General features: G+C 35.2%; 1 protein-coding gene across 6 annotated transcripts in view; it reads right to left on the reverse strand.

Annotated features, from left to right (window-relative positions):
* Positions 1–15,510, reverse strand: part of RICTOR (RPTOR independent companion of MTOR complex 2) — an 89,082-nt gene that overhangs the window by 63,861 nt on the left and 9,711 nt on the right. For 5 of the 6 annotated variants that reach the window (XM_081131305.1, XM_081131302.1, XM_081131303.1 and 2 more), the window contains one exon: positions 183–280. In XM_081131305.1, the coding sequence (XP_080987431.1) occupies positions 183–280 (98 nt within the window). Of the gene's footprint in view, positions 1–182; positions 281–902; positions 941–15,510 lie in introns of those variants that run through there. The other variant, XM_081131304.1, reaches the window with a different exon arrangement.

Genomic DNA, 15,510 nt, shown 5'->3' on the forward strand with positions numbered 1-15,510 from the left:
CGTTATTCAAATACACTTTTAAATTTAAAAACACATGACAAAATCCTTGAGAAGCATTAGAGGAAAGCTCTAATACTAAGCGCATACACAAGAATTCTTATCGACGATGTTAAGAAGTATCTAATAAGTATAATAAGGAACAGAGAATTTTAGATGATAATATTAATATTCAAGTTACTTACCTTAGTAAAGTTATTCAAATGGCCCAGCTTTCTCATATTTGAAACCCCTTGCAATTTGGCCACATTTTGGAGAATCTCCCTTAAGTTATCAGAAGGTTCTAGATGAAAAGACAGATAATTTAACATAATTTTAAAAGAGTATTTTCCCAACCAAATGCAGTATTAAAATCTCACAACTTTGGCTTTTGGTTTAAATTCTTACTCTCCATTTCAACTCCATCTGCTTAGGTGACATCAAAGTTCATGTGGATGATTCATTCAATGACCTTTACACCTATATTACTCTTATATCTATGGTTCAATTCTTTGTGTCATCACCTGGAATTATTCCACCACTAACACTTAAATTTCAACATCACAAATTTCACTTCTAGCTACAATATAGTAATGGGTATCAAAAATACTGTCCTATTTGAACCAACAAAAAAACTAGACAAAATAGATGAAACTTTGGTTAAAGACACTGGACATCAGCAAGTAAAGAAAAATTATCCCTGAGTGATGAGAAACAAGCAAGTGTGCTCTACAACTGTCCCAGCTTACTGCCTTAGTAGAATCTTCAGGCCTTGGTGCTGACAGGAGAAACCTAGGCAAACTGTCTGAGCTGAAGAGACAGAGCTCATCTTGCAAAGGGACCCCTCAGATAGTCAGTACAACAATGACTGGTGCACATATGTGTGTGAGGAAATTACCACTCAAAAGAATTAAAGGGAAGAGTACCTTGCATTCATACAGGACAGGGAGCTGTGCTTGTTCCTAAAAGCCAAATTGAGAAGTCTTAGCTCAATAGTGGGTAAAAATCAGATATAGACTAAACATTTCTTTGACCCCATTTAACAAACCTTCAAAACAAGATTTGAAAGTTTTAAACTGATTCCAAGTAACTAAACTATGTTTCAGACTAAAGCTCAAAAAGATTCATAAGCAGAGAAAAAATATGAAGCATGTAACAGGGCAAAATTTGCAATGTTTATCATCTAGTCAAAAATTATCAGGCATGCATGGCAAAGAAGCAGGAAAACATGACCCAGAATGAGCAGAAAAATCAATCAACTGAAAGTAACCCAGAACTGACAAAAATGTTAGCATTAGCAGAAAAGGACATTAAAATGGTTTTTATAACTGTAGTCTGTATGTTCAAAAACATAGGTAGAGGAATGAAAGATGCATAAAAAGCTCTCAAAAAATGGATGGGAATAATTGTAACGTTGAAAATAAACCAAAAGCAGCTATCCAAGATGTAACAAAAAGAGGAAAAAATAAAAGAGCATCAGGGAACTGTGGGACTTCAGGCAGCCTAATATAATTACAATATGTGTAACTGAAGTTCTTAACGGAAAGAAATGGGGGATAGAAAAATTATTTGAAACAACAGATGAAAACTTTTCAAATTTGAGGAAAATAAGCCAATAAATCCAAGAAGCTCAACCAACCCCAAGCACAAGAAACATGAAGAAAACTAGACCAAGGCACATCTTAATCAAATCAAATTGCTCAAAACCACTGGTAAAGAAAATCTTAAAAGCAACCAGATTTTTAAAAAAGACAAATTACATAGAGAAGGGCAAAGAAAAGGATGACAGCAGATTTTTTCATGGGAAACAGGCAAGTGAAAAGACAGTGAATAACATCCTTAAAATACTTAAAATTTTTAAATGCTATAAAACATGTATAGAAACCATTCTTAACTCACTTGCTTTACAAAAACAGGTCACAACCAAATATGGCCCCATGGTCAGCAGTTTGGTTGGCAACCAATGGTACAGAATGTAAATTTCTTCATGTTGCTATAACCTATTTTTCTACTAATATATTTAGCATCATATATGTTTGAAACAAAAGAAAAACACAGTCTAAAAAGAAACTGTATTACATTGCAGATATTTTAGTGTAAAAGCCATTATGACTTCCTTTGAGATTTTTATTAAAACACAATACCAAGGAACTATTTGCTTTGAATTAGTGTTTTCCTCAGCAAATGAAACTGTTTTTGCATTGTCCTATTTTACATTTAGCTTGCATCTGCTCACATTCTGTTATGCTGGGTGTTAGCCATGACAACCACAAATTGGTTAGTGTCAAATTCCTAGGCACACTACATACCCCAGCTATTTCCAATCACTTTGAGATTGCAACATACTGATATCATTCACTTGATCTTAGAACATCTCCTATAAATTTCGGATGTTTTCCAATTCCAATAAAATTCTATCTAATTTTAAGTGATTTAGAATATGTCTTCATAATTAGTGACTCTGAGAGTATCTTATAAGTGAAATGAAAACAGCTCATCATTGGGTGGGATCAGATCTCATTAAAAAGAATTGCAAGGGAACATGGAGACAGGTAACTTTTACAGGTAAGCCAATGATGTTAAAATGATTTAACTATATTTGAGAACTTTATAAAAAACTTACTACAAGTTTTAAGGTAATTTAGAACCTACAGGAACTTGCAGCCAGAGCTAAGGAGCCAGTGCGAAATTTACCTACTGGAAATATATAACTTAACCATTTTACATCAATTTTTAATTAGGATGTCAGGCACCAAACAAATAGTTGCACTCAAGTGATGACACAACAATGCAATGATCTGATAGGACTAATAGTGAAGATGATTAGTTTGAAAAGGTACATACTTCACAAAGGCTTGCAGATTTCCAATTATTGCCTATTTTCTAGGTATAAACTGGTCGCAGACATTTAAAAAAACACAATCATGTTACAACCATTTTACACAATCATATCAGAAATAAAATTTCATATTTCAGTTCATGCATTCAGTAAGTATTAACTGAACAACTATTATGGTCAGGTACATTTTATGCAGTGGGAATACATCAATAATCAAGACAGATCCTTCTTTAATGAACCTTAGATACAAGTGGAAGGAAACTGACAGTCAACAACAATAAAAAAACAAAATCAAAAACAAAAACTATGCACACAATTTGAAAACTGACAGATGGCAAGAAGTCAGCACTGGGACAAATGTCTGTCTACTGCATAATGATATAAAATAAACCTAATGCACTATAATACAGATGTTATCATTGTCAATACAAACCAAAATGAACCCGTCTAATTCCTTCCCTTCCTCACCCCCTTTCTCCTTTATATAATTAATTACAAGAACCTCCAACTATGGAAGAATTTCAGGGTTTCTTCATGATATATTAATTCAAGAGTATGAGAGTCATTTTAGACATGAAATACTACTGCTCATGGGCTACAATATTCCCATGGTAATGAAATGAATAAACCCTGGTTTCTTCCTTACTGGCTAGATCAGGAGTCTGCAGACTTTTTCTGTAAAGGTCCACAGAGTATCTGCAGGCCATAAGGTCTCTATTGCAACTATTTAACTCTGCTGTTGTACCAAGAAAGCAATCACAGAAAATACATAAATTAATAAATGTGGCTATGTTTCAATAACATGGCCTTGGCTCAGGAGCTGTAGTTTGCCAACTCCTATGCTACTTAGTCAGAACTTAGACTAGGAAGAGTAGTGAGCAAGCTGAGATCAATGTGGCTTTTCTTGGGAGGGTGGAGATGGGAGAGAGAAAAAAATTAAGGAAAGGTTTACCTCTCTATTTCTATCTACTCACACTTAATGTTTCCAATTTTGCTTCTCCAAAACTGTCCCAATTATAGTGCTATGTGAGAAGTATAAAGCACAAATGAGATAATCTACCAGGCTATTCTCTGAACCCAAGTTGTGGAAACCCACAGCTGCATAAGAGTAAAAGAAAAAACAAAACACTGTGCCTAGCTGACTATGATGACCAACTTTTCAACTGCAAGGAAGCAAAACACAAACAAACTACTAGAATTACAGTGGCTTTTTCCCTCTTACTGTATAACTTGTAAGCTCCTGATGTACCGCTCTAGAGGTATGAAATAACTGAAGTCAACTCTAAATATCCAGCAAGTCAATATTTCATAAACACATGCACATATACATAGAGATACACACATATATACAGAAAACCACCAAGAGAAAACTACAGTAAATAAACCTTCTGTCTATATCTATATATCTACACACACACACACAATTCCCCCTCTGGCTTAATTCTCTGTGTATATGCCTGTGTGCATACATACATTCACATATATGTATATATGTGAGTAAACATGCATTTCCTTTCAAATGTTTTCAATATATGCTGCTTTGAAACATGCTGCAATATACTATATTAACCTCTTTACCTGTTAATAAAGATACAACATAAAATTACCTTTTATATAAATTTAGGTTCAAGTACACATAGTAAATTAAAGTCCACAAACTACTGGCACACAGCTACTGGGAGTAATGGAAAGAACAACAATTTTGGAATGAAAAAGAACTGCATTCAAATGTAGCTTTTTCATCTACAAACCATGTAACCTTGTGGGCACCCACTTTCTCATATGTGTAATGAAAATTATAATTACCTACCATGAAAGCATTGTTATAAGATGTGAGGTGTAACTTACTTAGCATAGTGCCTAGTCCATAACAGATAATAGTAGCAATTATAAATTAAAGTTATTATTTGTTTAGCAAAAACAACTGCTATAGATCAATCATGTGAAAGTTATGTGGTTAACCCAAGCAAATGTTTAATTCACATATTAGTGTGTCAAAATTGATGAATTTTTGTTATATGGTTTAGTGCATTACTTTTAGGATCCAAGATTTGCTCATTTTTAAAGGAGAAACTTTTATCATCTTATTTCCCTTCTTAAAAATATCAGAGGAATTTGGAGAGTGGAGCTGAACAGTATTTTTTGTAACTTATTTGTGAAATTATATGAACAAATGCTACATAAGCAACAAGCTAGAAAAGTCAGGCACATAAGAACTTAACAGAACAAAATTAAATATAGGTTCGTAAATCTGATGTGTACTTAATTATATCTTTAATTATATCTATGATTATTAGGAGCAGACATAAATAAAAATATGGAAATTAGTATCGTTGGTATTACCTCTGCAAAAGGCACCAGCAAATGTCTCCTCTACCAGGAGACACTAGGAGTACATCTTCTCACTCTTACCCCTAAGTCCAAAAACTGAGGAAGCACTGCTTCAAACTCTCTAACATTCCCTGAAATACTAACAACTATTAATACCAAAGCACCGTATAATGTAGCAGGGAAAGAATCTATCCCAATGATAGCATCCTGGGAAAAGGGTCTTCCTTTACCTCTAATGCAGAGGAACTTGGGACCTCCCAGGAGAGCCTATTTCATCTTTGGACAGAGCAGTAGAATGCTATTTTCTTATAATGATGCCCAAATCTGCACCTTTGTAATTTTCACCCATTTGTTCTGGTGTAGCCATCTGGAATGCAGAGCAAGTAGTACCTTCCCTCACATACTGAAAATAATGTTTCATCTCGAGAAACTCTAGCAGACCACTGGTATATTTTAAATATAAATACTGTAGTAGAGATGGGCAAGGAAAAGCTACCAATCAATTACTACTGCAAATAAACCAGTTTAATTATGATTTTCTTGAACATTAGGTTTATTATACTAAAAGCTAATGTTTTCACAGGGCTGTTTTAGAAGAATGGTGGACGTGAAGCACCTCTAAGCAGGAACGATTCAGAGGCAGGGCGGGATGGCAGAAAGACAGCACCAGGTTTCCTCAGCCTGGCATGCCCAGTCTCTCTACCCAAACTGGGGGATGCCCTTCTCATTCTTCAGAAGTCTGGCTCAGATGTGTAAAGGTTTTTCCTAAGTTACAAGCTCCCCTCTTTCTGTTTTTACAATACATTCTTCCTACCGTTATTGTAGCAGTTATGACAGTACAGTTCTGATTTGCCTGGGTTACAATTTATACTTATTGTTCCAGTGTAATTATTATGCCACCTCCTTTTACTCCCCAACATATCCTAGGTTGTATTATAAATGATACCATCACCGTAAGTATAGTTAAATTTCAGTTAACGTTTGTCAGATTTTCTTACAACTAGATCTACTCTCTATCTCCTTTTCCCAGAGAAATGAAAGGGAATAGTTTTGTCGGATTCTTGTTCCAGTGTCCTACTCTTATAATGATGATGGCAGTAAGAGGTGAGAAACTTCTGGTGATCTGAACCATTTTAAGATTGTCTTCCCAACGACCCAAGGGTTCAGCTCTCCTTTCCTCCACTCAATTCTGGATGGTTAAGTTACACTTTTCTCTTTCTAGCTACAGAAAAATACATCTTCCCTTCTATAATGTCAAAAATATTGCTTATTTTGAAGGATTTAAAGGAGGAAAAGTTTATATACTAATGGGGGAGTAAAAGGTCTTTGTAGAAGGTTTATCATTTCATACCTTTGATTGGATATATTAAACAAGTGGCATCTATCAGTTCACCGATGTGATTGTTTTTAAAATTCTATGACCAAAAAAACATGTTTTTAACTGGCTTACTATGAGCATTTTTTAATATATTATAAGATATAGATCAGGATTAATCTAGGTACAGAGTATTAAAAATAAAGGAAGTCAGCTGGAAATATTTACTAATTCATTTGAACAGAACTGCTATTAAAAGTCGTACGAGCCTGGCCGGGCTTGGCTCGGCGGTTGAGCATCGACCTAGGATCCAGGCCATCGGGGTTCGATTCCTGGTCAGGGCACATGCCCGGGTTTTGGGCTCAATCCCCAGTCGGGGGTGTGCAGGAGGCAGCCGATCAATGACTCTCTCATCATTGATGTTTCTATCTCTGTCTCTCCCTCTCCTTTCCTCTCTCTGAAATCAATAAAGATACATTAAAAAAAAAAAAAAAAAAAAGTCGTATGAAACCACATCTTAATAATTAGCTCTTATCTTTATTTCAAATCATTAAATTATAAATGCAATTGACATAAGTGGTTTAAAATTAAGCTTTAAATGACAGAATATTCCTCCTAAAGTTCTCAAAGAAAAAAATTATAACACTGACACTATATAGTGGAAACAATATAGTGCACACAGGTCTCGCCCTGTAGGCTGTAGTTAGTAATTTCATTACTTATGTAATTAAAAATATAAATGTATTCTATAAAGGATAGTTTTGATATACCCTGGGAGTACCTTTGTATTTAGATTTCTAAGTTTTATTCAATTGTACATTTCAGTGCTCACTACATGCAATATACTGTGCCAACCGCTAGGTGGGGAAACTAATAAATATAAGATACGATCTCAGCTCTGGAGATCAAAATTAAATGGGAAGAGAGAGAGCATTAAACATTTAATAGTAATGTAACAGACAAGTGGGTATAACTATGCAAACAAAATAAAAGAAGGGTGCAGTCACTAGACTGTAAGACAAGTGAGGACAGGAAATCTGTCTGTCCTGTTCACACATGCATCCCTGGCCTTTGACACATGTCAGGCTCGGGGTAGGTTCTCAATAAACACTTGTTGAAAGGCTGAGCAAGAGAGTGAGACAGTTGCTATTTGGGGATGGATGAACATGGGAAATGATTCCTGCAATATGAATTCTAGGCACATAAGATGGAAAAGAGCAGTAATGTAAACAACATGGAAACATGAAAAAATATGGTGTTTTTCTCAAGAACAGCCAGAAAGTCTACAGTCCCAGGAAAGAAGAGGACAGGGAATAAAGGAAAGTGGAGCTACATTGCAATGGCCTTATAAGATGTACTAAGAAACTTAGATATCTTTGGGCACTGGGTAATTACTAAGAATGACATTTATGCAAGTGGGTGGCATGACCAGCTCTATGTTTTAGAAAGACACTTTGGAGAACACACTGCAGGGGATATATGCATAACCCATGAACACAGACAGTAGTGTGGTGAAGGCCTAGGGTGGGGCAAGAACTGGGTGGAGGGGAGCAGTGGCGGAAAAATGGGGGATATCTGTAATACTCTCAACAATAAAGGTAAGTAGGTAGATAAGAGGTTACAAAAACCTTCTATGCAAGAAGCTTCACCAATAATGGATTAGAGATGGTAGGAAAGGTAGGAGTAATCAAGGTTGAATCCAGGTCTCTCAACTGGGTAAAATGATGTGTAATACTATTTACTAATAGGGAATCCTAGAGCAAACATAGATGCAGAGAAAATTTTTTACCATTTGCAGTAAACATATGTACCAAAACCAAACAGTAACAAAACCACCCATTACAATGTTGTATGTTTAAATAAAACAGAATAAATTATTTAGCCTGCATCAATATATGAGTTATTATTAAAAATACTAATTTCAGAGTCAAGTATGCCTAGAAAGTGATACACAGTAATCTGCGCATGTAAGAGGCACCCCAGTGATTCTTATACACACTGAAATTTAAAACAGGCTATAAAGACTGCCAGAATGTCATGTAACAAGACTCTGATATCCCTTTGGATTATTTGATCTGAACTCTAGAAGGGATAAGAATCTGTATCATATGTTTCTGTATCATAAATAAGAGTATGTTACAATATAAAACAAACAACCACTTACACAAAAATAATTACTAATACATATAGAGAGCCTTTCATACTGTATACTAATATTTTTATATGAATAATCTCTTTTAATCTCACCAACCATAAAAGGTTCTCATTATCCCACATTAAGAAATGAGTCTCAAAGACATTAGTTCACTTGCCTAAAGTTGCCGTTAATAGCACAAGTGGCAACAGGATTTGAACCTGAACAATCTGACTTTAGAGTCCGCCTCATTCACCACTCTACACCATCCTACAGTGTGCCCCAACATTCGACCTTTCATGAGGGAGTGTACACAACCAGTTTCAATTACACATTTGCTTGTATGACTACTTGATGGTTACCTCCCCACACTGTAACTCTGCTTTAGTTCACCACTGTGATATGATCCTAATACCTAGAACAATGGTTGACACACAGTAACCACTCAAAAATATTCGTTGAATAAATAATACACTATTCAGAAACAAGTACATAAAAACTTTAAAATATACCAATTTCTTGAGCTAAGTGCTGGTTTACAAGTGTGTCAATCTGAAACTTCAATGAGTAATACACTTCTAATATATTTACTTCTCCCTAGGTATCATTCAATAAACAGTTTAAAAACAAGAATGAAGCCTTGGATGGTGTGGCTCAGCTGGTAGAGTGTCATCCCATGCATGAAAGGTAGTCGGTTCAATTCCCAGTCAAGGCACATATCCAGGTTGCAGGTTCGATCCCTGGTCGAGGTGCATACAGGAGGCAACAGATTGATGTATCTCTCTCATATCGATGTTTCTTTCTCTCCCTCTCTCTTCCTCCCTCTCTCAAATCAATAAAAACATACTTAAAAAAAAAAGAATGAAAAAACGTTACATTATCAGGTATTACAGATGACATGTATTCTTCCTTTATAGCAAACAGGAATTTAACTTGACTTTTCACAATCTGCCATTCATAACAAAACAAGTCCCCAGGTCAGAACTGTGATTATTAAAATACAAGAATTTACAATGAAATACTATCTTATGATTAATTATAATAACAATGTCTTCAGTAGGAATAAAAAAGATCATGCTGCTTTAAAATGTATCTATTTTCAAACTCTGAGTAACAACAAAAATTATTCTCCCCAAACCTAACCAAAACATCTTTCTACTCCTTTGAAAAGGAATCTCGCTTTCTAAGGTAAGAACAAATCTATTTAATATAATTAACAATGTAATTGCCCTGGACTATTCAAATTTGTCAGAAATAAATTTTTTAAAATGACACTGCCTAGCCCGGCCGGACGTGGCTCAGCAGTTGAGCATCGACCTAGGATGCAGGCAATCGGGGTTCGATTCCCAGTCAGGGCACATGCCCAGGTTGCGGGCTCGATCAATGACTCTCTCGTCACTGATGTTTCTATCTCTCTCTCTCCCTCTCCTTCCCTCTCTCTGAAATTAATAAAGATACATTTAAAAAAAAAAATGACACTGCCTAGGAACACAAAACGAAAAATGTAGAAATCTGAGTCTGTATCCACCTTCAGAAAATCACCTTCCTGATCCTTCCCTACTCCTCTACGCCCTTCCAAGCATCACATTTACATTCATGGCAGTGCTAGAAGTCATGTTCCTGGTGCCTAACTATTTACCTTATGAATAATCCTCTAATTATTCCATCATTATTTATTTTTACATGGAAGTCATTTGTGAATTTGTGATGGTTTTCTGGTAAAGATGGCTCAGATGTTTGAGGTAGAAAATGGAGAAGAGCTGCTTGAAGCTAAGGGCTTTCTTACAGGTCATTCATCTCCTTTCCTTTTTCACAACAAAATTAGAGATCAGTGGAATGCTTGGGCTTGAACACTTGTTATGAAATAACTGTGGTAAAGAATTGTAACCAAACTCACAAAGCTCTCTTTTACACAAGTACAAAGTATACACAAGTTTATAAAAAGAACACACAAAGGCCATTCACTAGTCTACAGAAGTGGCTGTCATTCAAAGAAATCACAACATTTATTTTAATGTTATTTTTCTGCAGAAAAACAATATGAAAAATAGTCTGAGCCCTGGCCGGTGTGGCTCAGTTGGGTGGATCATTGTTCCATACACCGAAAGGTGGTGGATTCGATTTCCGGTCAGAGCACAGGCCCAAGTTGTGGGTTTGATCCCTGGTCAGGGTGCATGTAGGAGGCAATTGACCAATGTTCTCTCTCACATTGATGTTTCTCTCTCTCTCTCTAAAATAAAATTAAAAAAAAAATTTTAATTAAAAAGTCTGAAACTAGAACATTATACAACTAAAAGCAATTACTATACAAATATTACAATCACTAAATGTTCTGCTAAAGTTTCTATTTCTTAATTTGTTATATTTTACAAAGATATTTATAAAATTATTAGGTTTCCTCAGTCCCCTAATTAAGAATCATTTATTATAAAAGGAAAAAAAATCTGTCTCTGAAACAATTCACCATGTAAAGGAGCCCTATAAAAGAATAGAACAGCTGTGCCTAGAGGCTGAGACAATTGTGATATACAACCAGCCTACTAGAATTATTCAGAAGTCTACATTTTGCTTGCACAGCTATTTTCATGTTTCTGTTTTTCTCTATGAAACGTAACTATTTACAGTTCAGATCACTTCTCTGACAGGTGGCTTCCAGGAATGTAATTAAGGGCTTCCCTCTCAGAAACTAATAAAAGAATAAAAGGTACACACTTTAACTGTAGGACACTCAATTTGTGTGCGGGTTAGAAATCTGGAAAATGTTATTACAATGCTATTTTCTAATCCTTCCATTTATAGTCTTGATTACACATCTTATTATCTCATTCTAATACTTCTATCATTAATTATTCTCTATTTCTTTTTTTAAATTAATAAATTTATTTTTTAATTTATCTTTATTGTTTAAAGTATTACACATATCCCTTTTCCTCCCACTGATCCCCTCCACCCTGCATTCACCTACCCCCAGGCCTTCACCACACTATTGTCTGTGTCCATGGGTTATGCATACATGCATGTAAATTCTTTGATTAATCTCTCCCCTCCCACTCCCCCACCCCCACCTTCCTTCTGAGATCCCTCAGTCTGTTCCATGCTTCTATGTCTCTGGATCTATTTTGCTCATCAGTTTATTTTGTTCTTTAGATTCCCACATGAGTGAGATCATGTGATACTTGTCTTTCTCTGACTGGCTTGTTTTGCTTAGCATAATACTCTCCAGTTTCATCCATGCCATCCCAAAAGGTAAGAGATTCTTCTTTTTTACAGCTGTGTAGTATTCCGTGGTGTAAATGTCCCACAGCTTTTTTATGCACTCATCTACTGATGGGTACTTGGGCTATTTCCAGATCTTAGCTATTGTAAATTGTGCTGCTATGAACATAGGGGTGCATGTATTCTTTCTGATTGGTGTTTCAGGATTCTTAGGATATATTCCTAGAAGTGGGGTCACTGGGTCAAATGGTAGGTCAATTTTTAATTTTTTGAGGACCTCCATACTGTTTTCCATAGTGGCTGCACCAGTCTGCATTCCCACAGCAGTGTACTAGGTTCCCTTTTCTCCACACCATCGCCAGCACTTGTTTGTTGATTTGCTTATGGTAGCCATCCTGACAGGTGTTAAGTGATACCTCATTGTGGTTTTATTTTACATCTCTATGATAATTAGTGACTTTGAGCATTTTTTTCATATGTCTCTTGGCCATCTGTATGTCCTCTTTGGAGAAGTGTCTATTTAGGTCCCTGGCCCGTTTTTTAATTGGGTTGTCTGTCTTCCGTTTGTTAAGTTGTATGAGTGTCTTATATAATTTGGAAATTAACCCCTTATCAGATTGTCAGTGGATTTATTCTCGATTTCTCATTAATTCCAGCCTATTTCACTAGACTAATTAATAGTTCTATCATTAATTATTCTTTATTTCTCATCTATTTCAGTCTCTTTTTAAAAAAATGTTTCTGTTCGATTTCCCAGTTCTGAAGTGCCATCACTCCTTTCTTTTACCAATCTCTCTGAGACTCAAGTTAAGGAGAGGGAGGGAAGGAGGAACATCAATATGAAAGAGAAACACTGATTAGCTGCCTCCTGTACGAGTCCCAACCTGGGATCACACCATTTAATCACCAGCAAAAGAATAGTACCCAGGAACATACTAAAGGTCAGTAAATATATGTCAACTGTGAACAAATTATAGCAATATTATAAGAAAGGTAACATATAATACGCTAAAGAAGCCCAAAGAAGGAAGATGTTCAACGCTGCTGGGAAACTAAGATTGACTTTGTGGAAAACTTGTTGCTGGCTACAGTGAAGAAAGTAGATTAGGAAAAGACAGAATTAAAATAGGGAGAGTAGTTAGGAAGTCCATGCAATTACACAGGAAGGGAAATGAGAGCCTCCATAAAGGTATGGCAACAGAAATGGAAAAAACAGATTTTGCAAGTATTTCAAAAATAAATCACTATCATCGCTGCAGATCTGATGTGAAGAGTAAGGACAAAGAATGCGGCCAGGGTGCCTCCTGGGTATGTGATCTGGCCCCATTCAAGTAATGCTCTTAACCTAGATGGGAGAACAGAGAGAGCTTTAGACTAGGAAGACAATTAGTAAGTCTGAAACAGAAAAGTTTGATATACATGACTACATGGTTAAGAAGTTGAGTAAGCAGTGAAAAAATTGGTCTGAAACCCTCAAGCTAAAACACAAATTTGACAGTTATTTATTTAGCCAATATATATTTATCAAACACAATACAATGTGCTAGGGCTGTTCTAGGCACTGAGGATACAATGATAAATAAAACAAAGTAGCCCTTGTCTTCATAAAATGTATATTCTAGGGAGACAAACAATAAATAACATTGTAATGGCAGTAGCGGCAAAGGGCTATGTTAAAAATAAAAGAACGGAGAGTACAAAAGAACGGAGAGTGATGGAGATGGGGGCTACTTCAGATAGAACAATCAGAGAAGGCCTCACAGGTACAGTGATATTTGAATAGAGAGAGTTATGTGAAGTAAGGGGGGGAGCCTACATACAATGGGAAAGAGCAATCCTGACAAACACATCAGACAAAGGCCCCAAGAAGAGCATATGAGTAGGAATGATTGGCAAGGAGGCTTTTCTGCCAAATATAGTGAACAAGAGGAAAAGAGTTAAGAAATAAGAATAGTTGTAGACATAGCCAGAAACTAGATTATAATGGCAGTCATCCCAAATTAGTGAGTGAATGGATTAACAAATTCCCATTACACTTGAGCCCAATTTGTATTTGACCATTTCCCAAACTCCAGCTCATCCCCAAAGGACAAACCAAGCAACAATTTAAAGGACTATATTATAAGCTTTAGCAATCATCAAAAGCAGAATTTTTTAAATGTTGTGCAGTGACATCACCATTGAAATTAGTACATGCCCTTCAAAAGAGACTGTGCAGAAGGAAACACCTACTTCAAAGTATAGTATAAAACTTCCAGATTATATGCTAAAACAACACTGCATTTGATAAACCCTCCACATTTTGTAAGGTTTTAAATAACAAAATAGTGTTTTGGACCAAGTTCTGATTGTGTGGGACAGCCAACAATTTACCACACTACTTCAGTTCTACTCTAGGAAAAATCATTTAAAACAGTTGGGAAAAATGATGAGCGTATTATTGGAGTAAGGACCATGTGATGTTTATCCACCTCCCTTTTTTCTATCCAAGCATCACCAATCAAAAATCAATGAAGGGCTAAGTTACAAAATACTTTAATAATCTTTCAATTCAAGGAACATAAAACATTACCATGTACAGCAAATATATTAATATGTATTTCCTAGGTATGCAGGAAGATGAAATTAGGTAATTTAAGTAATACTTTTAACACATACCCCAACAAAGCATAAGGTTCAAAATATGGTAGCTGCTGCTGCTGCTATTTTTTGTAATGAAAGACCATGTAAACACCTAGCAACCAGAGCAATACTGGACACACCGGTGGTACTCAATAAAGACTTGGTGATCAGCCTACAAAATGAGGAAACGGATAAGAGTCTCTCTAACAGCATACAGCAGTGTACAACAGGAGTACACCTACCATTTTTAACTTTTAAATACTTTTAAGAGAATAAAAGAATGATTTCAAAGGGAAGAACTAGAACCAATTATTGAAAAATTATTCTTATTCTTTTATTAAATTTTTGGTTAATTTGATATAAGAATTTTATTAACAAACATAGCTGTTCAACAAAGGAACAAACCACTATGAATAAGCTACTTATCAGTGAAAGGTTTGCATGATGATGAATGACATGTCAGATATTGTAGAGAACATTCCTATTTTGAATGAGAGCACTAATAAAATAATTTCTAAAGTAGCTTCCAAATATGCTTAAAAATAGACAATATTTATATACACAAATACTTCTCCCAATACACTCATTCAAGTACCCCAGGTGAAAATTTATTAGCAATATAATTACTTGTTTTAAAAATAATTACACTTTTTCTGTGGTACTTTTACAACATAGACACAATTACTGATGTAAGTGAAAAATTTTTCCTAGGACTCAAAAATAAAGTCTAAACTTTTAAAATAAACCAAATAACTGAGAAAAATCAATAACATAGCAAAAGACAACTGCAACTATTTATCCAAACATCTTAATCTTTTTATTTCTTTTTGAAAAATATTCAACATCTTTTATTATTTCTTCCATTTTGCTAGGTAAAACAATAATATATACTCATGTATTCAAAACAATGTTGAAGCATGAACACATACTAAATTCTCCCCAACAAAGGAGAAAAGGGCTAGTATAAGGCTCTTATTAAAATATACAAAGTGATTTAAACATTTTTAAGACTACGCTAATCTAAAATTTAACTCATTAAAAAGTTATAAAATTTTGTTAAAAATTATTCTTATATGA

Source organism: Miniopterus schreibersii, assembly GCF_964146895.1.
Source record: "Miniopterus schreibersii genome assembly, chromosome: 3".
Classification (NCBI taxonomy): domain Eukaryota; kingdom Metazoa; phylum Chordata; class Mammalia; order Chiroptera; family Miniopteridae; genus Miniopterus; species Miniopterus schreibersii.